Here is a 22,315-nt window from a genome sequence, read left to right as displayed (position 1 = left end):
AGAAAGTGCATTGAAATTCGTCGAATTCTGTTAGCACCGGCAATAGCGCGCGAAAATAATAGTAACTGCCGCCAACTTGTGGAGATGAGTTGGAACTAAATTCCCTGGGGGTACCTTGAGGATTTCATCGAAACAAAGTATCTAGACATTTCTTTTCGTATTTCAGTTTTTTTCCCCATTGATGTTGGCAACGGCGTGTGCGAGGTCATCGTTCTTGGTTCACAGGCGCGTCCGCTCAGCATACGTTATATATATATGTGTGTGTGCGTATGTAGAGAATGAGGCGTCGTTCGAGATCCGACGAAAATAACCGAGTTGAGCCGAATGTTGAGAGAAGTGTTTCAGGTTTCGTGGGTCGAGCCGCGTTCGCTAAAACGGCGTCGTTGAGACACGCAGAGACACGCGAGAGACGTGCGGTGATGACTTACCGTCCGTTATACACGAGTTTTTCCATACCATCGGTACTTAACCTGCGCTCAAGTCTGAGACGAGTCAAGTGCGTTCCGTGTTTTGAAAACATTTGTTAATTTTATAGTTACTTCAATTTTTATTTTTATTTTATTTTTTTTTTATTATTTCGGCAAACACGAAGTGAACGAGAAAAACACCCACACAGATTGACACATCGCGACATGCTGCGTGGGCCAGCGCTAGAGTACGCGACGTGTTCAGTACTACGACCGTCAAATTCGCCCACGAACCTAACAGAAATCGGCAATTTTTAAAAATTCGATACCCTCCAAATCTGAAACAATGTTTTAATCTTTCACATTTTTAGAGCCTAGTGCCTAGTGTTGCTACGAATATTCCAGTGATTTCATTACCGTCTTGAATCAAGAAAAAAAACGAATTGTAGTCGTGAAAAGCCGAGTAAACGGAGGTGCAGGACCGACAACGCCGCACTAAGTGTATGTGTGCGTGCCTATGTGAGTGCGTATTTTGTGTATACGTGTTTGTGTGTACCGGCTTCGAGCGGTGGATAAGGCAAACTTTATTCTCGTATCTTTTACTTTCCTAATTTGTTTTACGTTCCTTTTAACTATTAATTTATTCGTCGCCTGTTCAATTTTTAATCGCTATTTTGCATACGTGACCTTGTGCTGCACACGGTGACACAGTAATTAAGTGATCTCTAGAGTGTATAATTAATATTTCGAGTGTAACAAGACCACCAAGATGCTTAAATTTATCAGAGGGAAGGGCCAACAACCCACTGTCGAGAGGCAGAAATTGCAAAAGGATCTTTTTGCATTTAGAAAGGTACAAAATTTTAGTTTTCATTATTATCATTATTTTATTAATACTATACGCTAAAAACTGTAGTGTATTTATCACCTTGTGAGCAATAGGATGTTTATACTCGCCAAATTAAAAAAATGTATTTCTGAGGCTTACAATGTTACAAAAGTGAACGAAAAGTTACTAATCTTCGAAATACTGCACACCGTGAAATGCGACAACTCAATTTTACATTTTTTCATCACAATTCCTCGGGATATCGAGAATCAACAGGTCAATATTGCGGAAAGGCCCATAGCACTGAACCCTGTTACTAATTGTTCAAAATTACGTTTTCGTTGTATATAATTTTTTTGTTTTGAAAACACGATTTCGCTGAAGCATTCTTCATGGCGTACGAACACAATTATTCAACGACGATTTTTCGATTTTACAAAACGATTATCTCTTCGTATCTTTTTCATTATTTTGGCATTCGTTTTGACACAAAGCCCGTAGGAAATAAACTGAATTACTCGTTCGAGACTGGTGTTTAGTGCAAGCGAGGCGTTGTCTCCTGAAACGTTTCTCCGATGATTGCACACATACACACACACACATGCACACGATGTCAGAGACAGGGAAGGGCAACATCCACCGAGTTCGTTGGCGCGAAACAGAGCTCGGAGGAGCATTTGCGATTTTTTTTTATTACTTTCGTTTTTTATTATACTTTTCTTCATCCTCTCATGTTCCATCGTCGGCTTTGTGGCTGCGTCGAATCTTTCTTCTCTCTCTCTCTCTTCATTCTTCCTTTTCTCTCGCCCGAACGAAACCGTCTCTGCCGGTTCGGACCTCTCAGACTCTCGGAGGCCACGACCGAGAGATATTCGCACTTTCACGCGCTATCCTTACTCTCAGGCCAGTACACGAGTCAATATTATCCGCCTACTCTACACTAAACCGCCTGGATTGATTTCACTCTCGCATTCCTTATTATGACAACGATACTAAAAATGTAATAACTACAAAAAATCGCCACGTACTTACGTTTCACTCGTGCTTCTATAAATAGACAGCTGTTATTGGACACCGCCAATAATAATAAGAAAAATCCCAACGAGTTTCGATTAACGAAGCAGCATTTTCGGTCTTGTTTTCATTCACTGAAAATTAGATTTATTATTTCGGGCGAATGTCAACAAAGAAATTAATCGCATCGCGCAAACGCGCACACACTGACCTCGCCTCAAATAGCAACAAAAAACGACGCTGAATTTTCATTTCGCGAAGTATCGGTGCAGGCTGAAAAACTACGAATTACAATTCGACAGGAAACGAAATAATTGTAGAATTACTGGAATCATGGGACGGTTTTTTTTACATCATTTCTTTGGATTCCAACGTTGCAAACTTCAGCGTAATAGCAAAAAAACGTCCTCGAAACATCGCATGTATAGCATCACGAGGAAAATAATTGATTTGAAAAAATGTCGAATTACGAGTGTGCAGACTGTTTGGTCGATTTTTAGTGGCTCGCAGACCCTGCTTTTATGTATGTTTACATGTATACGGTGAAGATCCTTCGAGTCTGTATAGGACATCGATACACACGACGCGCACGGTCTGCAGCGTGATCCAATAATAAATGTAACTGTGTCAACGAACGAGCACGTTCGTTCACAGCAAAGTTACTATATTTTATTGCCGCAAACGCTACGTCGATTCTACCATTCTGGAAACTTGGTATTTTATAGACCCGGAAATAAAGTAAACAGAGAAGCGTACTCGGGGGAGAGGGAAAGCTGACAGGGATAGTCATCGAAGCTCAATATTGACTCGCGTAGAGAAAATGAATGTTTACGAATACACATCGCTCAAGCTTCTTATGGTTTCTGATAAAATGACAAATTTATCGACCGAGTCGATCAGCATCGATGAGGAATTGAACGAGGTGTGCCAAAATGTTTGAAATCGAGTGTTTGCGATAATAACAATCGTGCCGTTCTTCAAAATCTTATCTCCTTTTTATTTATTCATAATTTACAAAAATACAAATAATTGTGAGTCAGTCGAGCTATTTTTGTCGGGCTCGGAGCTAAAAAATGGAAACACTTTTTTCTCTCTCAACTTATTTCGATGTGGGAAACTAAATGTGATTTTTCTACTTTACACCTTTTTGAAAACCATTTTAAATTAATCCTGAGATCGTAGGAACCAGTAGAATGTCAATTTCAAATTTATAAGACCGAAAAGTGTCTTGACGACGCTGAAGTTTCCAACGTTGGAGTCCAACGAAATGAATGAAAATAATATGATTTATCCATCAGTTTTTTATTTCACGAATCATAATTGTGTAAATTGAAAAACTACAAAGTACTAATTTGACAGGAAATAAATTGGAGAATTACTGGAATTATTGGACAGTTTTTTAGATCATTTCGTTGGACTCCAACGTTGGAAACTTCAGCATCATAATGTCTTGAAAACTATTCTTCATTTATGATTTTGAATTTTCGCGCGGAAACGCTAGCCCCCATGCTGTTTCGGTTTGCGACGTCACTCGGTTAGTAAACAATACGACTGCGAAAGACCGAGCAACAAGATTTGTGAAAATAATGAGTTATAATGCGTGTCTTTGGTGTCTTGTGTCTGACTGCAATAATACAAGTGTAAAAACTCCTAAAAAATAGTGGATTCATCGCCGCCCACCATCGACGTATTTATCATTGGCAGATTTGTACTTTCTGCTTTCCCAAAACCGTCTTCCATGCTGCGATATTAACAAAATAAATGATAAAAGTCCACGAACGTGATAATAACTTGTAAAATTTCGAAATAACACAAAGCACATGATGAAAATCTCGATTGTTTACTATCGGAGCGACGTCACGTTGGAATCGAACATGGCCGATGGCGTTTTAGAAATTTGAAAAACAGATGAAAAAATACGATTTTTTAAATTGAGTTATAAAATTAACGTCGAGTTTTGATGAATAATTATCGACCTTGCTCGTTTACTTTTTACAAAATCTATCGTAAACATAAATTTTTATGTTTTTTCTTACATGCTGTAAAATGCCCTGTTCGTCGCGCACCCACCATTTCCTTTAACTGTTTCCTCAATCTAATCGTACGCGAGGGAAAATTCAGAGATTAATATCTTATCGTAAGGGTATCTCGAGGCAAATAGAACTTTTGCGATAACGAACAAACATGCCCTGCCCCTTTTTTTTTTCAAATACGAGCATGACAATGATGCTTGCGCTTTTTAGACAATGGACGACGAAGCCATTCGACGAATAAAGTACCGACAAGTCCCTTGCGCAGGCTCTGATAACAGTAATCAAGAATAAAAACTCGTAAAATAGTGTGACTTTTTAGAAGAAGAAACAGCTGTTGGGAATGAGGCGTAGGAAAGAGGAACATAAAGTTTTTAATGGAGATCAATAATAATTGCGTCCAATCAATTTTTATCGCCTGACCCACTCGTCGCCGATGCCCGCAGTGCTGCACTCCGATGTCCTTAATAACTTGATGATCGCGTCGGTTTCCGCACACGCTTTCGTACAGCCGATGTGCACGAACACCAAAAATCACTTGTCAACATCGGCTTATTTTTGCCCTTCCAACGGCTCCAATTTCGCTTCGTTTTTGAGAAGTTTCAAAACTTTGTGGTACCAAAAAAACACGATCGAATGGAAAAAAACAATTTGACCGATAAAATCGGTTCGAAAAACCGCGATATCGTGCTTGCCGATTTAGGAAAAATATTTCGACGAATCATTACTGTCAACTTGAGCCAACGAATGTGTTTTTTTGTGTACCCTAGAAAAATCCTCTCCCATGCCCGCTCACTTATCTTGATTGAAATGCTTTTGACCCCGCTACACTGGATTTTGAAGTTTGCACAAGAATTCGCCGTAGCACGCGTGAGACCAGCGACACCCTTTCTCACAATAAACACGCCGGCCGAGTTTCCCTCTCTTCCCCCCCCTCCCCGCCATTACAAACTCTATTCTCGTTTTCATACACGCGATATGTTCCCGGCTTCGTCAAATCGATATTATATCAGGCGCGCAAACTCCGAATTTCTTGAATGAACGTTAACCAGCCGATCGGATTAATAATTCGAGGCGGTAAAATCAGCTCGGCTGCTTCAATCGTATGTGATAACAGGAATAGCGAAATATGGGTCGATGAACAGCGATGAATGGAACGTTGGCGACGACGCGCTGAAGTTGCAACGTTCGAGTCCAACGAAATGCACGAAAAAATAATTATTAAATGGTGTTTTTTTTTTATTAAACGAATCATTGAGACGTGGGTTGAGAAATAACGAATAGCACATTCGGCTGGAAACAAAATTGGAGATTCACTGCGGAGTTATTCGAGAGTTTTTTTAGATCATTTCGTTGGACTCTGCAACGTTGCTCAGCGCCGTCGTCGGCGCGACAATAATTTTCGCGTTGAATCCTCAAACATCTTCCCTTTTCGATTTCAATTTTTTCCTTTTTTTTCCATTCATAAATGATGTTGTTGCAAGATTGATCGAGTGCAGCAATTTTTTGTCGGGGGTCAAGAAAAAGTGAAAATCTTTTTGCGCCATCATCATAAACGAAGTTGGCGATCGAGGTTGAAAATGATCGAGTTATTGAGTATAAATATAGTCGCTTTTTGATATACAGTTTATATCCTTTAAATGCCAATGAATTTGCGCTCGATTTTGGCACAGACTTAACCGACGGGATTCTTGGAATTCAGTCGATTCTCTTCCTGCGCGGAACCTATGTTTAGACAAGTTAGTCCAGGTAAAAGGATTTCTCTTTCGCAGGTAAGAAAAGGTCGCTGCTTTTGAGCGAGCACCTTTTTTCACAAACTCGTCTCCCCACCTCCGTTTGCACCAGCTCCTCTCCGCCGGCTATTTCGATAGTCTCATTCTTTCTCTGCCTCTCTCTCCCGCTCTCTTTCTCCTTCTCCTTCGTCGACTACCGATCTTCGATTATGTTCTCCCTCGCCACAAGTTTCTCTCCAAACTTTTTCCTAGAACGACCTTACACTGCAGAAAAATCGGGAGAAATACTTTTTTGAGGAGGCGCGCTCAGTGAATAAAATGGAGAATAGGGAAACTTCAGTACTTTTTTTATCTTCATAATCGTCAGTGTGTTTTTCTTATGTGCAAAATCTTCGAGAAAAAATGCCATTTCCAGTGACTTTTATACGGAAAAAATGACAAAAGTTCATTTTATTTCGTAAACTTACAAAATGAGGTGGAAAAAGGAAAAAAAATTCAACTACTTTCATAAATTTTTGATGGTTTTTTTCTACGAACTACAAAATCTGAGAAAACATCGATAAAAAAATCTCCATCCACGATCACTTGATTCTATTTATTTATTTATTTTAAGACCCACAAATTTGTTGGGATCGTAGGATCAGTCAAGGGTATCTGAGCTGATTTGTCGAAACTTGCAATTCGGTTCGTATTAAAGAAAAATGATTTCACGAATTAGCAGCAGCCTCGTGCATTATCGAGACTGAGGCTTCTCCCAACGCCGGAAGTTTTCTGCCAGAGAATATTTATTCCTCGATTTTTATTTTGCCATGCTCCCGACATCGAGAAGGGCAAAAATAAAAGATAAAAAAATGATGTTTCAAGGCGTGTCGAGAATACAAAAACGAGAAGCAATCCGGACTATCTGCGATATTATCGGAATATGACTCATCCAACGATGACTAACCTTACTCGATAACTCTCTCTCTCTCTCTTTCTCTCGATACATTAAATGCTGTATAAAAATATTATTTTGTAGAGGTGGCTCGTTAAGTATGAATACAGGAATTCAGATAATGACGATAATCGTTGTACCGTTAACGTTTTTTCAGAGGCTCGTTATTCTTGAACTCGAAAAATGACGAGTTCCACAAAAATTTACTTGTTTCGTAATCGTGGCCCCTTTTTTCCTCCATTTTTTCCCATTCTGTAAGAAATTTCGCTGTTATTTTCGATTCTCGATTTTTCTAACAAGTTTTCTCAATTATTTTGAGTCCTACTTTTGAGTCTAAATTCAGGTCGTTCTTTCTGTATCACCAATGCCCTTCGTAGGCCCAATTATCGTTTTGTTTATTCAGCCTACTTTTTCGTTAGCAGTAATCTCTCGAAGGCCCACTAAGATATCGGTCAGATAATCGAATTTTGACAGCTCTGAATCCGTTTGATTATCATGATTCGATTACATCCGAGCTGTCAAAAATTCTTCTCGACCATCGTTTCTAATTTATCGTTTTTTTGTCTTTCCAGACTGTTCAGCATGGATTTCCCAACAAGCCGACAGCTCTGGCCTGGGATCCGAGCCTTCGGCTGATGATTATTGGAACTGCTTCCGGAGCCATCAAAGTGTATCCTTTTCTCACACCTCGCATCGTCGTGCCTTATCATTATTCACTCAATTTCGTCCACTTGCGAATCGAAACGTCAACTTTTTAACGAATTTGCTTCGTCGAACGCTTGAAAGGATAAATGCTCGAACAAACATTCGTTCTTAATGGAATTCAATAAGATTTTGAAAACAATTCGGTCAATAAATTTTCGTTCAATTGTTTCGTTCATTTATTGAACGTCCAAACGAATTTCGAAAGTGACTGTACGACTAGCAAACTTCCTTTTATTCATGAATCGTTCCAAGCGGGAAAAGGTTTCGTTGTGTGCACTCAAACTTGTGAAATGTTTGCGCCATTGTAGAATTCAACATTTGAGAAAGATCTCTTTTTACGTAAATTAACGTAATTTTCATTGTTAATCAACGCAAGATTCTCCGTGATTCGCGTTTCTCGAGGGGCACATTGATTGCACAAGACATTTTTTCCAAGAGTTCTTGAAATCCTTTTCATTTTCTCAATAAGAAAACCGTTACTCGAACATTTTATGTCGCTGAAGTTTGCAACGTTGCAGTTCAACGAAATGATAGAAAAAAGTTCTCAAATAATTCGAGTAAAACTCCAATTTTCTTCCCAATTCGCAATTCGTCATTTTTCAACCCACATCGATGATTCGTAAAATAAAAAAACGATGAATCACAAATCTTTTTTCTCGTTCATTTCGTTGGACTCCGACGCTGCTCGTTTCACCGTCATGAACATTTCATGGTTTCACTCTCAAAACATTTTTTGCACCTAACATTCCTGCCAATTAATTTCATTTGACATTCCGCCGCGAGCGCGCTGTACACACGATTATAAGAGCTCGCAATACACAAGGGCAGAAATTCATTTGGAATTTCTGATATTTCATTCAATTCATTCGTTTGTTTATTTCATTCAATTCGAGCTCTCGATTGAACTTTTTAATCTTCGTTGTGATCGAGAAACTTTGATTTTAATTACTATTATAATGTTATCACAGTTTTTTATAAACAGTAATGATGGCAGAGCGAAAAAGTGTGTGGAAGCAGTGGTACGTGATTGTGAGAGGTGTTGACGTAGATTTTTGTTTCCTCATGTGTGTGTGTGTGTGTGTGTGTCGATTTTTAGTAATATTTGTTGTCGTTGAACGCGTTGCCGGTTACCTAATCTTTCTCCGAAAGCAAAAAGTGCATCGGCCTTGTTCTTTCGTTTGGTCGTGGGTGCAACTATACGTTTGCTGCAACATCTCATTTTCCCATGAGCGTATCGAGTTTCCATCGCCAACCCGAAATTCCCTTTGTCTCTTTCGTTATTCCAAATTTTTTATGAAAAAAAAAAAAAAATAAAATAAAATCAAATAAATAAAACAAATAAAAATTTACCTTAACCCGAGTGCAATGACGTGAAAACAGTTTCGGCAGACCCGGTGTCGAGTTTTATGGCCAACACGCGACCGAAAGCGGCGAAAATGCGGTTACCAAAATCGTCCCTCTTCCTAACGAGGTAAGAATGCTTGATTCCTTTAATGTGAGTTTTTTTCCCCCAAGAGTCCTCTGTTTACAGCTACCAAGTTTTCGAAAAGTCCATCGATTTTATGCAGGATCATAAGATAGTGAAAATTTTTTATTTGTTCGTAAAAAAAAAGTTTCTTCCAAATTTGTCGATGTTTTTACACTTGGCATACTTTCGATTGCAAAATTGATTTTCGGGCTCCTCGTTCAGTCCTTGAATTCGTTTAATCAGAGACGACCTCGGGGCTGGCTGCTCTGAATTGTATTCTGATATAAAAGCATTTCGACAATGGGTTCGAATGAAATGTTTAATTGTAGGAAATACTTGCCTCGGTTAATGTTACGCGAGCGATTCTTTTGTCTGACGTATAGAAAGAGTAACGGGAATTCCCCCGCCCCCCCCCCCCCCCCCCCTCCGCCAGAGCGCGCTTTTCGATGGCGTTTCTTTTCACGTCCGAGTCACTGTGCGTGCATGCGCGAGATCTCTGGCATATATGAACATACACCACGTACCAAGTGTATCGCGTGTACGTCAAACTCGAGGGTTGACGCTCCGGTAAAACACACCAACCGTTACGTGGGAGTGACTCTCTTTTTCAACTAATTTTCTTTCAATTCCTGTCACGATATTAATCGTACGAGCTTCACCAATCAAACGCACTTCCGGTGGGTCTCGCTTCAAAAATCCAAGGCACCGATCGATCGATAAAAATCGATAAAAATACATTTGCCCCTTGAAGAGATTCGTAACGAACGATCCCAGGAGAGATCGAGCAAGAATTGAAAGTTTATTTTATAAAATAATCACTTGACGCACAGAGTATTCGGCATTGAATAAAAATTGATGATTCCGATGAATTCTGCAAGGATTTCGAAATAAAATGAGTTTCGCGAAGAGACTCCGGGCGTGGAAAGGAGCTCATAAAGTAACGATTCAAGACACATATAAACTGTGTGATTTGGGTGGAAGAAGAGTGACGAAAAAGTCTTGTTTTCTCCTTGCACCTCATTAAACCGCAGTAGACTAAGTTGCATAATGTGACGTGAGTCGTTTTTCTCCCTCTTCCTTTCTCCAGTTGCATAAATATATAAGAAACATGTGCTTGGAGAGGATAAAAATATACGAGAGTCGGGCCAGCTCTGTGTACATTACAACTTACAACACCGTCCTGAAAAATGAATCCACGCCTCTCCGTTGCACTATAAAATGGAACGGCGCTGCAGAGATACGCACTGATGTGCGTGACGACCACGCGTCTGCGATTAAAAACACCGAATGAGTTTCTGCCTTATTCTCCCCTCGTTACTGCTTCCTCAAGCGCGTGTATACAGGAGGAATGTAAATAAAACTTACACGTTCATTAATTTGATTTCCCCATAAACATCAGCATAACGAAATGAAATATTCATTCGCATAATAACTGGGTTAGAGCGCGTAGCCGCATCCTTCATCAGGATTTTCCAAACGCATTTCCGTAAAACGAGAAACGGCTGTCAAGTCACGATCGGGGATCCACCCATTTCCATGGTGCTGAGGCTCGCAACGCTGGGGTCCAGCGAAATTGTATGAAAGAAATCCTTCAATAATTTCACCGATTCTACAATTTCGCTCCCTATCGAATTTGCAATTCGTAGTTTTTCAAGCTGCACCGTTACTCGGTGAAATAAAAAATTGGTGAATTACGAATGTTTTTTCCTTCATTTCGTCCGACTCCGGCGTTGCAAACTTCGGTGTCGTGCGTTCTCATATATTTTTCTCAATTTTCGAGATCAATTTTTGTTCCTCCTTTCGCACACGGCACTTCGTTTCCTTCGATTTCAACGCTGTATGAAAAGAATAAGGAGGAGATAAATTTCGTGCTCTTTTCAAAAACTTCTTCGATTCTGTTCGTAACGACGAGGATCAACGTGTGTGTGTATACGTACTGCCACAGCGCTCGCATGCATTCGGGCCTTTGTGTACGCGATACGTAAACACGAATATGGACGAATTGATGCGTTGAAAAGTGCGCGCGTACGCCTTGATGCTCCGCATGACCTCTATTCCTTTGCTCGCATTGTTTTTTCCTCGCTCACGTATTCATGATATGCAAAAAATTCTTCCTCCTCGTACAGGGAAGCAAGGGCCCGTAAACGGAAGACATTAACGCCCAAGAAGCATAACACGGCCTATATTCGTTCCTTTTTATTTTTCCATTCCGCGTCGTCATTTTTTTGTAATATTCTCGAAAAACGATTCAACGATATGTATTTTTTTTTTTGCAAATGAGGCACAAAGTAGTTTTTTGAACTCTTAAGGAGTTTCGGTACAGCCGATACAATGTTGCCATGCTAAACCATCCTAAAAACATAAAAAAATTCAAAAAGTTCATAATTTTATAAAATTTGGTCAACATAATTCTTTAGTGCCAAATTTGACAATACTATTTTTTTAAGATTTTTTTTTCTACACCGTTATCGAGTAATTGATCACACTAAAGTTCACGTGTATAAGCATAGCGTTTCCAATACATTCCGGGCATAAGAAATCTGCTTTAATGCGTAATTACTCGGTAGCTAGGTAGAAGAAAATTTTGAAAAAATTTGTGTTTTCGCACTTGATGTTGAAGAACATTGTCACCAAATTTGATGAGTTTCTTAATATTTAGACTTCTGTACCGAAACTGCTTAAAACGAGATTGTCCTCGTGGATGAATCGGATTGGCTCGAGCTTATTTTTCTGTCCGTTGGTCGGCCACGGAGTCGCAAATTTCTACGGAATTGTTTCAGCGAATAAAAAACAATTGGGACCTTGACTCTTCAATGGGGCCGCAAATCGTTTGCGTCAAAGACAATTAGGAGTGATGAATTCTGCGTTCGCGAGTACGATCATTCCGTTCGAAAACGTCAACGTCGCGAATAAATTCAAAATTGATCTTCCCCTGACGAGGGAATCGGGATATTTTACGCGAGCTTACGTGCTCCTCGAAACATGAAATTCAAAATAATATTCTTGTTGTTATTGCTTCACGAAAAGCAGAAACTCTCTTCGGACGAATAAATTATCTTCTCGCCAATGATTTTTTTCCCTTGCGATTTTTCAAACAGGGTCGCGTCGTTTCCCTGTGCGACGACAATTCGCTGCACTTGTGGGAGATCAACGAGAATTCCGTGGTCGAGACAAAGTCCCTGTCGTTGGAAAGAAAATTGAAAAAAATCTCGGCCATGTGTCTCGAATCGAACGGCGACAATCTTCTCCTCGGCACAGAAGGTGGAAATATTTATCTCTTGAATCTCAAGAGCTTCACAATGTCCGACAACATTATCTATCAGGACGTCGTTATGCAGAAGTAAGCCAACTTTTTCCATTTTCGATGATCCGGCTTCCAATAATATTCGTTATTTTGTGAGCCATTTTGTCCGGAGAGAATTATTGAACACTCTTCAGAGTCGATTTCATAGAAAAATGAAAATTCCTCCATTTTCAAGTGCCATTTATTTTCTGTAGCTCTGTTTATCGGTTTTATAACGAAATATTGACATTTTCAGTGTTCCCGAGGACTACAAGAAAAACCCTGGCGCGGTAGAGGCAATTGCCGAACAACCTGGCCACCCAGACAGCATACTCATTGGTTACAATCGTGGCTTGATGGTTTTATGGAACAAAGCGACGCCTGGTGCTCAACAGGTGAGACACGACTCGCTTTGTTTTTTCATACTTATCGCAATATAAATCATACCGAGAAATTCAGTCCAAATAATCTTTTCAACGATGAAAATATGATCTGCACATAAACACGCTTTGAATAAACAAACGGTGCTTCTGTTAAATGCTTCATTATCGCGAAAAAAATGTGCAAGCCAGTGGTTTACGAGGCGAGTTTTATGTAGCCAAAGAAATGTAAAAATACATCGTATTGGTTGACTTGAATTTTCCTTTAAATGAAAATTCTGTTTGGTCAACTGTAAAGTATTGATTTAACTGAGTTTTTTTTATTTTCACCATTACTTTTTCATCGATTACAAAGTTAAATTTATTCATTTATTTAGTGCTGAGCTATTGTGCGTTTGGGAATTTCACGTGCGTTCTTTCATGCTGATTAATGAAAATGGCAAAATATTTCAATCTATTTAAACGAGAGTACCGAGGTTTGCATCGTCGTAACAGGCTCGTTGTTCTGTGCCTTTTTTTTACGAAACTTTTTTTCAGTTTTCTTAATAATTCCCCATCAGGATTTCCAAAGAGAGTAATTAATCATTTGAACAAACGGTGTAATTGCGAATGGCAATTGAAATTTTTCTGGTACTTCGACGATGCAAACTTCGATACTATAATAATACAAATAATTGTTCAAATAAGTATGTACGAATGTTACGTGGTGGTGCTGGTGTAAAACGTTTTCTGACTGTATCGTTTGTGTCACCGATGGGTTTTGGCGAACGCGTGCGTGCAGCTGATGGGTTTGTTTTCGCGTGCACAGACATTCGTCTCAACGCAACAATTGGAGTCGGTAAGCTGGATATCTGAGAACAAATTCGTATCGTCCCACAATGACGGATCATACGTTTTTTGGAGTCCCGGTAACGAGGCCATACCCGAGCCTACAACGCTCTACGGTCCATTTCCGTGCAAAGCCGTATCCAAAATCCTTGTCCATCCGATTGACGAGTGAGTTGAAAAAATCATATTTAATTTATACATTTCAAAGTTTCGAAATACATAACTGAATTGGGTTTGTAGAAATGTTGCGTTAAAATTCGAGCACGATTGCTGGTTCCCAGAAAATTGCAAAAACGATTCTCGCTTTTTATTCAACATTTTTTTTATTACATACAATGATCAATCGTATTTCGAAAGAATATCTTGAAATAATATGGATTTCGTCAACGTTACTAATTCCATATTGTTCTTTTACCGTGTAATGAAACTAGATTGTAGCCAAAGTAACTTTCATGTGACATTGAAGAGTTTTTTTAAAGTCAAACTTTCTTATTACATAAATCAATATACATAATTTCTCAATGAGAGGCTAAAAATCATTATTTTCTATGATCGTTACAGAGAAGAGGAGCTGATATTATTTTCCGGAGGAATGCCACGTTCGAGCTATGGCGACCGTCATACGATAACAGCAATGACTTCGTCCAAGCATGTCGTCTTTGATTTAACGTCTAAAGTGATAGACTTTTTCACTGTTATGCCGAAACAAGAGGACGAGAGCAAGGATAAAGAAATTGTCGGTCCCGAGGCGCTGGTTATTCTCGCCGAAGAAGAAATTATCGCCATTGATCTTACTGATCCCGATTGGAAAATGATGGCTCTGCCTTATCTCGTCTCTCTGCACGCCAGTGCTGTAAATATATATTTTTCACTCGATATTCCGAGCTTTAAATTTAGAAATTCAATTGTACTCCAATTGTTTCTCAACTTTCAATTCGCTGAAAACTTTCTCATTAAGATATTTTATTTATTGAAAATTATAAAATAGATTTTTTTTGACGAGAGGAAAAGATTCGCCAAAAAATAGTAAATGAATAACAGTAGCTTGAAACGAAATGTTTTTTCATTCAATTTCCACTTTTTTGTAACGTCCGAAGTTGTAATTTTCGTTGATGGTCTTAGCACGTTGTTATCTGATAAAAGCTCGAATCGACTTGACCGAGTTTTAAAAATTGTTTACGTTAAGAATGGTCGTCATGTGTCGGTGATTGAATTAATATTGATGAATTTTCAGGTGACGTGTTCTCAGCACGTGCCTACCGTGCCGGAAGATCTCTGGGACTCGATAGTGTCAGCAGGAAAATCGCAAACGGAGCATTTGTATTCGGACAAAGCATGGCCGATAGACGGTGGTGTGTTGTTATGCGGAAAATCAGAAAAAGCCCGAAATCGTGAATTGTTGTTAACGGGTCACGAGGACGGTACGGTTAGATTTTGGAACGCTTCGGACGTGGCGCTGACACCGTTGTACAAGTATAACTCGTCGATATTGTTTACGGGGGAGCACTTGGACGTACTGGAACAGCCACCCGAGGACGAGGAGGACGAATGGCCGCCATTTCGAAAAGTAGGTTCATTCGATCCGTACTCGGATGATCCGAGGTTAGCAGTAAAGAAAATATTACTGTGCCCTTTGTCGTCGACGCTCGTAATCGCTGGTACAGCTGGTCACGTGATAACGACGAACATATCGAGCGAGGCGACGAACAAAGAGATTAAAGCGGTTACGATGAACATAGTGAGCGATCGAGATGGTTTTGTGTGGAAAGGACACGATCATCTGCCACCGAGAACGGCGAGCATCTCATTCGCCGTTGGCTTCCAGCCGCGAAGCTTGTTGCAACTCTATCCACCAGCAGCTGTGACCGCTCTGGCTATACAAAGTGAATGGGGATTGATAGCTGCCGGAACAGCTCACGGTTTAGCAGTTTTCGATTATTGTCGTGTCAAAGCGGTCAGTGTCAAGTGTACCCTAAATCCAAATGATCTTTCGGGGGCTGGTGACACACCGATTTCTCGTCGAAAATCATTCAAAAAATCTCTTCGCGAGAGCTTCCGACGATTACGCAAGGGAAGATCTCAACGACGAGCCAATACCAGTCCAACGAGGGTTACTTCCCTGCCGGAAAAGAAAAAGGACGTTACTCCCAGTGCCGCGAGCTCACCGAGCGCTGACCAATCGCCCGGTGACGTCAAACCTGTCGAAAGACAAGTCGAGGCTAGACCCGTTGACGATGCTTCCGGTTCCATGGTACGAAGCTTGTACTTTGCTCGAAGTTACATTATCAGCATGCAAAATACCACTCCGACCCTCTGGGCCGGTACCAATAACGGTACTGTCTACGTTTTCACTCTTGCTATTCCTGCGGGCGTTCGACGTACCGAGGAAGATGTGAATTGCACTCTTGGCAAAGAGATACAACTGAAACATCGCGCACCCGTCATTGCCATTACAATTCTCGATGGCTCAAGCGTACCATTGCCCGAACCTTTCGAAGCTGAAAAAGGCGTCACTCCCGGACCCGATATGACCGCACCGCATCGCGTTGTTATCGCCAGTGAAGAACAATTCAAAATCTTCAACTTACCATCTCTAAAACCATTCTGCAAATATAAACTCACCGCTCATGAAGGCTCGCGTGTTCGAAAAACTGGTTTCGCCAAATTCACCTGTCCGACTGAACCCGCTGGTACTCACGAGGAAACTTGCCTCTTATGTCTTACCAATCTTGGCGATTGCCTTGTTCTCAGCATACCCGAATTGAGACGACAACTCAATGCTGCTGCTATCAAACGCGAAGACATCAAGTAAGTTTTTTATTTTTTTCTTTTCCCCGCAAATTCGCATTTTTAAAAAATCCTTCAGTATTCTGAAATAACTATCAAGAACACCGAAATTTCATAAACTAACGAGAGGAACATATCACCAGTTTAACCTTTAAATATTTATTTGTTGTATTTGTTTTCATTCCCCAGCGGTATATCGTCCTTGACATTTACGAAAGCCGGCGAAGCATTGTACCTCCATTCGAGCTCGGAGCTTCAGCGTATTTCATTGTCAGTGACAAAAGTCACGAAGGCTCATTGCGCCTTGAATCTTCCACCAAATGCGAGGTCGCTCCCGGAAGGCTCACCTGAAGTGATTCAAGAGCAAGGAACAGTCGAAGGTCAACCGGAAAATGATAGTGAATCGCAAGGAACTCAACCAGTACCGAGGCCAAGATCGATTACGGAAAATGGCACGGTCGGCGGCTCAAGTGAGTAAAGAAAAACATCTGAAAATCCTTTTATCGATCAATCCGGACAATTGATCGTTTCTCGATTAATCACAGTTCAACGAAACAATTTATTTAAAAAACACACTAACCATCATCATAAAGTTTCGTCTTTCGTGTTACGTGTACTAATAACAAATATGTCCCCAGGAGCTTTGCACTTAACATTTTCGTACGTTACGTAGACTATCTGTAAACTTTTAAGCTTGTCGTCAATGCTTTAATTGTTACATCGAGTATTTATTTAATTTATTGTTCAACAATTAATTCAAGCTTAGATTGCTTTTTGTTTATGTTTATTCCGAGTATTTCCGAAAATATGAATCCCGCTCTCTTGTCGTGCTCCCGATTTTTCAACATATCTATTTTAGCCGGTGGCGGTGATACCTCCAAAGAACCATCGATCAGACCTACTGCCAGCTCGAACGATGTAAACGGTGATGACGATCGCCAGGATTTGAACTCCATTGGGGATATTACGATTGACAGTGTCAAGGATCACTTACTGTAAGTTGTTCGATCACTTTTTTTTTCAAATTTTTTGTTTCTCTTGTGCACGTGAATAAGGTTAAAATCGATTACACAACTAGTATCGGTGTTTATTTTGGAAATGACAAAATTTCTAATTTCATTCGTAAACGTGTTTTCGGAACGACAGTAACAGTTCGCTCTTCAGAACTGCAACTTCATCCGAGGATCTTCACAGTAGACTGGCCGGACTTAAGATGGAAGTTACATCTCGAACTTCCGAAATATCGACGCAGAATCAGTCGTTGATCGTTAAAACGACAACAGTTATATCACAAACATCGACTGCGAATACAAACGGTACGACAGAAAATGGCGAAATTCAAGCTTCTCAAGCAATCGAGGGTCAGCAAGTCAACAGTGAGTTTTCGGGTTTACCATAAAATAATTTCTTCGACATCTTTTTACGTCATTTTTTTCCATTATTAATTGGACATTTTTTACAGGCTTGTGAATGTTTTACAAGACGTCTTCATAAAATTATTGTAAATGCCCGTAACTTTGAGTGGTAAATTAAATAACCTGTAACAAGTTTGACCCAAAAATTAGAAATTTTATTGCATTCGCTCGAAAATTTATATCTCTCTTACTCGGATAGTTCTTGTGCATAAGCGTCTATCAGTGAGTTAAAAAAAAAAAAAAATGAAGCTTTCCCACAATTTTTGTCAAGATTGATAAATTGTACTTTGAAAAATTAATAAGCTTCAAACTTTGATGTAGATGTTAATGACAATCAAACGCTCGTGATACGTGACACAAGACCTATTTCGAAAAATTTTTCATCCCGTACGTTGGTGCATTCCCATTGTGGTTGTTTATTTTGTTCGTACGATTTTTTTTTGTTCCGTTTTGTTGTTGCGTAGGCACTACGGTAGAACGGGAGATAAACAGCGGTACCGAGACGACAACAACACACGCAACAATCACCCTGCCGCCGAACGTCGAGGTTAGAGCAATAAATGAAAGGAGGAAAAAGAGTGTGTGTGTGAAAAAGATGGAGTGAATATTTTTTGCTCTTTTCTCAACGCATTTTGTCTTTGTTATAAAACACGTGTCGACTAACAAACGCTTACGCACTCTAATTCATTCACATACATGCACACATCGACTGCTTGTATTCGTTCTGTTCACGTCGATTTTGCGAATGGCCACAACTGTTTCATCACTTTTTCTTAATATGACATTTTGTTCCACATGAAGTCACTATTACACATAAATTGTTTTGTTAATTTATCGAAATAAGTTCTTAAAAGCTGCTGGATTTGTTATCTCGTGTGGAAACTACGTGAGATTCACTGCAATTTATGTTGGCCTGAGATATAATGAGCTTTCGAAATTTCCAGATTAGCGCAGCGGATCTCGCCAACCTGGAAACTGTGCAGACGACAACGGTGACGACCGAAAAATCGAAGAGTCCAATGCCCAGGTCCGAGGAAGTCGGCTCTTAGGATTCTTTTCTCTTTTCGTTCGTTTCACGAAAATCATCTTAATTCTCATCGCGAGTCCAAGCGAAACCGAGAGTATCGATAATGGCGAGGAGGGGGAAGTGAAGAGAGGGAAAAAAAGAAAAACGAACATTCAATACCCACGGAAACGAGGATGAGCGTGTACAGTGTACACAGCTATGATAGCTAGAATTTATATAAAACACATTTGCATACGCATATTTAGTTGCGTATGTACAAAACAATAGATTTTTTAAGTGAAAAATCTAGATTTATACTTTTTATTAGTATTACGAGATTCGAACAATATCGTGCCGCGTTTCACTCGATTGAAAACGCTCGAAATTGTTCGAACAAACAAAAACAGCAGAAATAAATTCCAAACAATGCAAGATGAAGAAAAGCAAACGCCGAAGCCGTAGAAACATTTACAAACTCTTGCACGTACAAACATCGAATCGATTTCACTGTCGCGTGAAAGAACCAAGGCCTAAAAATAGCCTCGGAAATAAGTGAATTTTTCGAAACGCTTGACCTTTGGGGTTCTATCATTTCGTAGACAAAAATATTCCCGGGGTGCGAGATATCATTTTCCGAAGCAAAGGCTGTCAATATAAGGAAGAAACATTATTTTAATTATTTATGGAAAATTTCATGTTTCCCTTGGCCTCGACGAATCGATTATTAATCTTTCAGACAAAGTTTGGGCGAGGGTGAGAGACGCGATTATATTTTTACAGTATTTGACACTTATGCAGCTCATCGTGTTCTTGAATATTCGTTTTTGTGTTTGTGTTATGTTTTTTTCCTTCTTTTTTACTTTTCTCTGATGGGAAGATTTGGGAGGATTTCTTAGATAATCATTAATAAAAATATTAGACTTGAGCAATTCGTTGCAGGATTTTCAATGCATCGCGAGTATCTTTTACTCTTTCTGTTTTAACACATTGTTGAAAACTAGAAACGAGGAAGAATATTAATTTAGCCATATCGAACGAAGCATCGCGAAACCTCAAGTCACCATGTTTTTTTTTCGCGTTGGGAAAGTTCGAAAGGAATGCATTTGGTTTTTTTTTCTAATGCGAATATGATACGACATTTGAACTCTTGAGTTTTCTCACGACGTCTCGGTATCATCTTATTGAAAAAAAAATATGAGAGTAATTGGAGCAAAAACGAATAACGTTGAAGTTGTATTTTTTTTTATCAATGTTGCTTAATCGTTAAGTTTTCGTTTTCTCCACCAACCGTTACTCAAGTACATTGATGACTAAAATGTATAAACATTGAATACTGCATACTTATATGTATATTTATATATATTATCAAATTGCTTGGTTTGGATGATTTTATTGCGGGCATTGGAAATTCATTCTCTTTATTTGGTAACTCAAAAGAATTCGATTCCTACTCCGATAATAATTAAATTCATCTGACTCAACATTACGCATGCGTACATATTACTAGTTTTTGCAAATGACTAAAATCCAATTTTTTCAAACGCGCAAAACTCAAGCGAACGAAAAATAAATAAAATGCAGTATCATGTTTTATCTCCTCATTTTCGTATGTGTTGCAATTTTAAGTTGTACAAATTTTAACGATTTTGTCGGAATGTTGACTGAAAATAAGAAGATTGACAATCCATTCTCAGGTAATTCGTGGCACTTTCAAATTCCATTGAAAAATTCGATTTTGCACATGTACTTTTTTTTTATCTAGATTTATTCAATTTTTGTTCAATGTTATCATATTAGTCTTCATCCGTTTGTTCGTTATTAACGCCGATCCGCGTAGCTTCTATAATTTTCGAACCGCGCAGCTCCTCCGGCAGTAACGCCGAAATATTTTTGGAAAAAGAACTTACAATAATAAACATGAGAATAAATACAATAGAAGACCGCGTTTGCCTTTGCACAATTCTCAGCTATGATCCAGGCGAAATTATCGCCTGATGAGCACGTAGTATTCATCTCTCTTGTTTTGCTTTTTATTTTTTTCTTTTTTCGAAGGTTTGAGTAAATTGAAGACTTATGCTCTTGAAAAAAATGAGAAAAAAAAAATATTGCCTTGTCTCAAATTCATTGTGATGAAATTTTTGTAACGAGGCTTCATATTTATGTGATTGGCCGTTTTTCAGGTTAACTCTAAGAAACAATTTGAAAAAAAAAAATCGTTTTTTTCTACTGTATCTGACAAAAAATTGTATCGCAAAACATAAAAAATCTTGAAATGCTTGTGATTTGAAACATTTTCCAATTACATATTATTTGGGATGGGAACAGTTTTTTATGTTCACAGGCTCGTTTGAAATATCAATTATTTCGGGTCACGGATAACATTCTGTTCGTAAGAATAAAGCAGGCCTCTGTAGATAAACTTTCATTACTCAATAGTATTATCGTTTCATTGCAACGTTGCATTTTTTAAAAATAATTAATTATATTGAATAACTTTCAATCCAGGACACCGTGTTTCTCGGTTGTATAGCGGGAGATTTAAACCATTTACTTTGCTAGTGTTTCCAGAAATATGCGAAATGGTGTAGAAAAACATGCTGCCGAATGTGGTGATATGCATACCGTGAATTGATTGAAAATAAACATGAATCACAAAAATGTCAATACCGTACCGGAACTTTTACGATTTGAGAACAAAAGAATATGCACGAATTTAACATGACACTGCCCGTCGAGGCTCAACGTCTTTTAACGTTCGCTGAACGTTGAAATTAAGTATACCTATTGTAACATCACTTTATTCTACATTAAAAGCTTATTTCCGATCTGTTAATGCGTTTTTCCTTTATCCTCGTATTTCCTGTTATTTTTATCTCATTTATGTACTTCGAATAACGTGACGAAGATGTGTCAAAAAATTTATTTTTGATAATAATTATGTTGGGCTCGTGAAATTTACAGTAGAAAAGTTTGGAAATATTCATAAGATTGAAATTTTAATAAATTGGTTCAACTTCTTTACATCCTGGTTGACGATAGGAAAATTATTATATACGAAGTAGCGAAAGAAATAAAGGTTGAATTCATGAAAATCCGGAAAATTCCAGAACTTTTCCAATTGAATTTTTCGGTCTGGAACGCTCTGTACAATATATTTTATCAAATAAGAATAATTGGCTTTAGATGGCGCCTCCTCTCATCATGTTATTGGCCTTTGTGTCCATGGCGAAGATTGTTATGGGTTGTGAGTTTACAACAGTAGAATGCGGAATCTTTAGGGATCCAACGATCGAGACTAAAGCAATTAAGTACTTCAAAGTTTGGACTCTGAATCTTTAAAAAGTGTATGTAAAAAAAAAATTGGTTAGATTTCTGTACAAAAGAATCACAACTTTCGATATAGAAATGTACGATGGCGAGAAAAATTTTCTGAGCTTTTGGACGATATGTAACACGCCCTTATATAGAGCCGCACAAACTTCTTGCGGCAACGTTT

At 38.9% G+C, this 22,315-nt stretch overlaps 1 protein-coding gene across 5 annotated transcripts; it reads left to right on the top strand.

Annotated features, from left to right (window-relative positions):
* The first annotated feature begins 273 nt into the window (after nt 1-273).
* Nucleotides 274-21,652, top strand: l(2)gl (LLGL domain-containing protein l(2)gl). 5 transcript variants are annotated; one of them, XM_043428238.1, is made up of 13 exons: nt 276-1,260; nt 7,520-7,617; nt 9,033-9,123; nt 12,219-12,460; nt 12,660-12,798; nt 13,592-13,779; nt 14,173-14,464; nt 14,846-16,419; nt 16,588-16,868; nt 17,258-17,393; nt 17,545-17,774; nt 18,278-18,360; nt 18,758-21,652. In XM_043428238.1, exons 1-13 carry the CDS (start codon nt 1,177-1,179, stop codon nt 18,860-18,862), a joined length of 3,543 nt encoding a protein of 1,180 aa, XP_043284173.1. In that variant the 5' UTR covers nt 276-1,176; the 3' UTR covers nt 18,863-21,652. The 5 variants fall into 5 exon arrangements, with proteins under 5 accessions (XP_043284182.1, XP_043284193.1, XP_043284201.1 ...); XM_043428229.1 differs by having other exon boundaries at nt 279-1,260; nt 13,565-13,779; XM_043428247.1 differs by lacking the exons at nt 18,278-18,360; nt 18,758-21,652 and adding an exon at nt 17,861-18,261 and having other exon boundaries at nt 274-1,260; nt 13,565-13,779.
* The last annotated feature ends 663 nt before the right edge of the window (nt 21,653-22,315 follow it).

The sequence above is a fragment of the Venturia canescens genome, chromosome 1, assembly GCF_019457755.1.
Source record: "Venturia canescens isolate UGA chromosome 1, ASM1945775v1, whole genome shotgun sequence".
In the NCBI taxonomy this organism is placed as follows: Eukaryota; Metazoa; Arthropoda; class Insecta; order Hymenoptera; family Ichneumonidae; genus Venturia; species Venturia canescens.
Note: the sequence above shows the minus strand (reverse complement) of the source record. Positions and strands in the feature narration are given on the sequence as shown.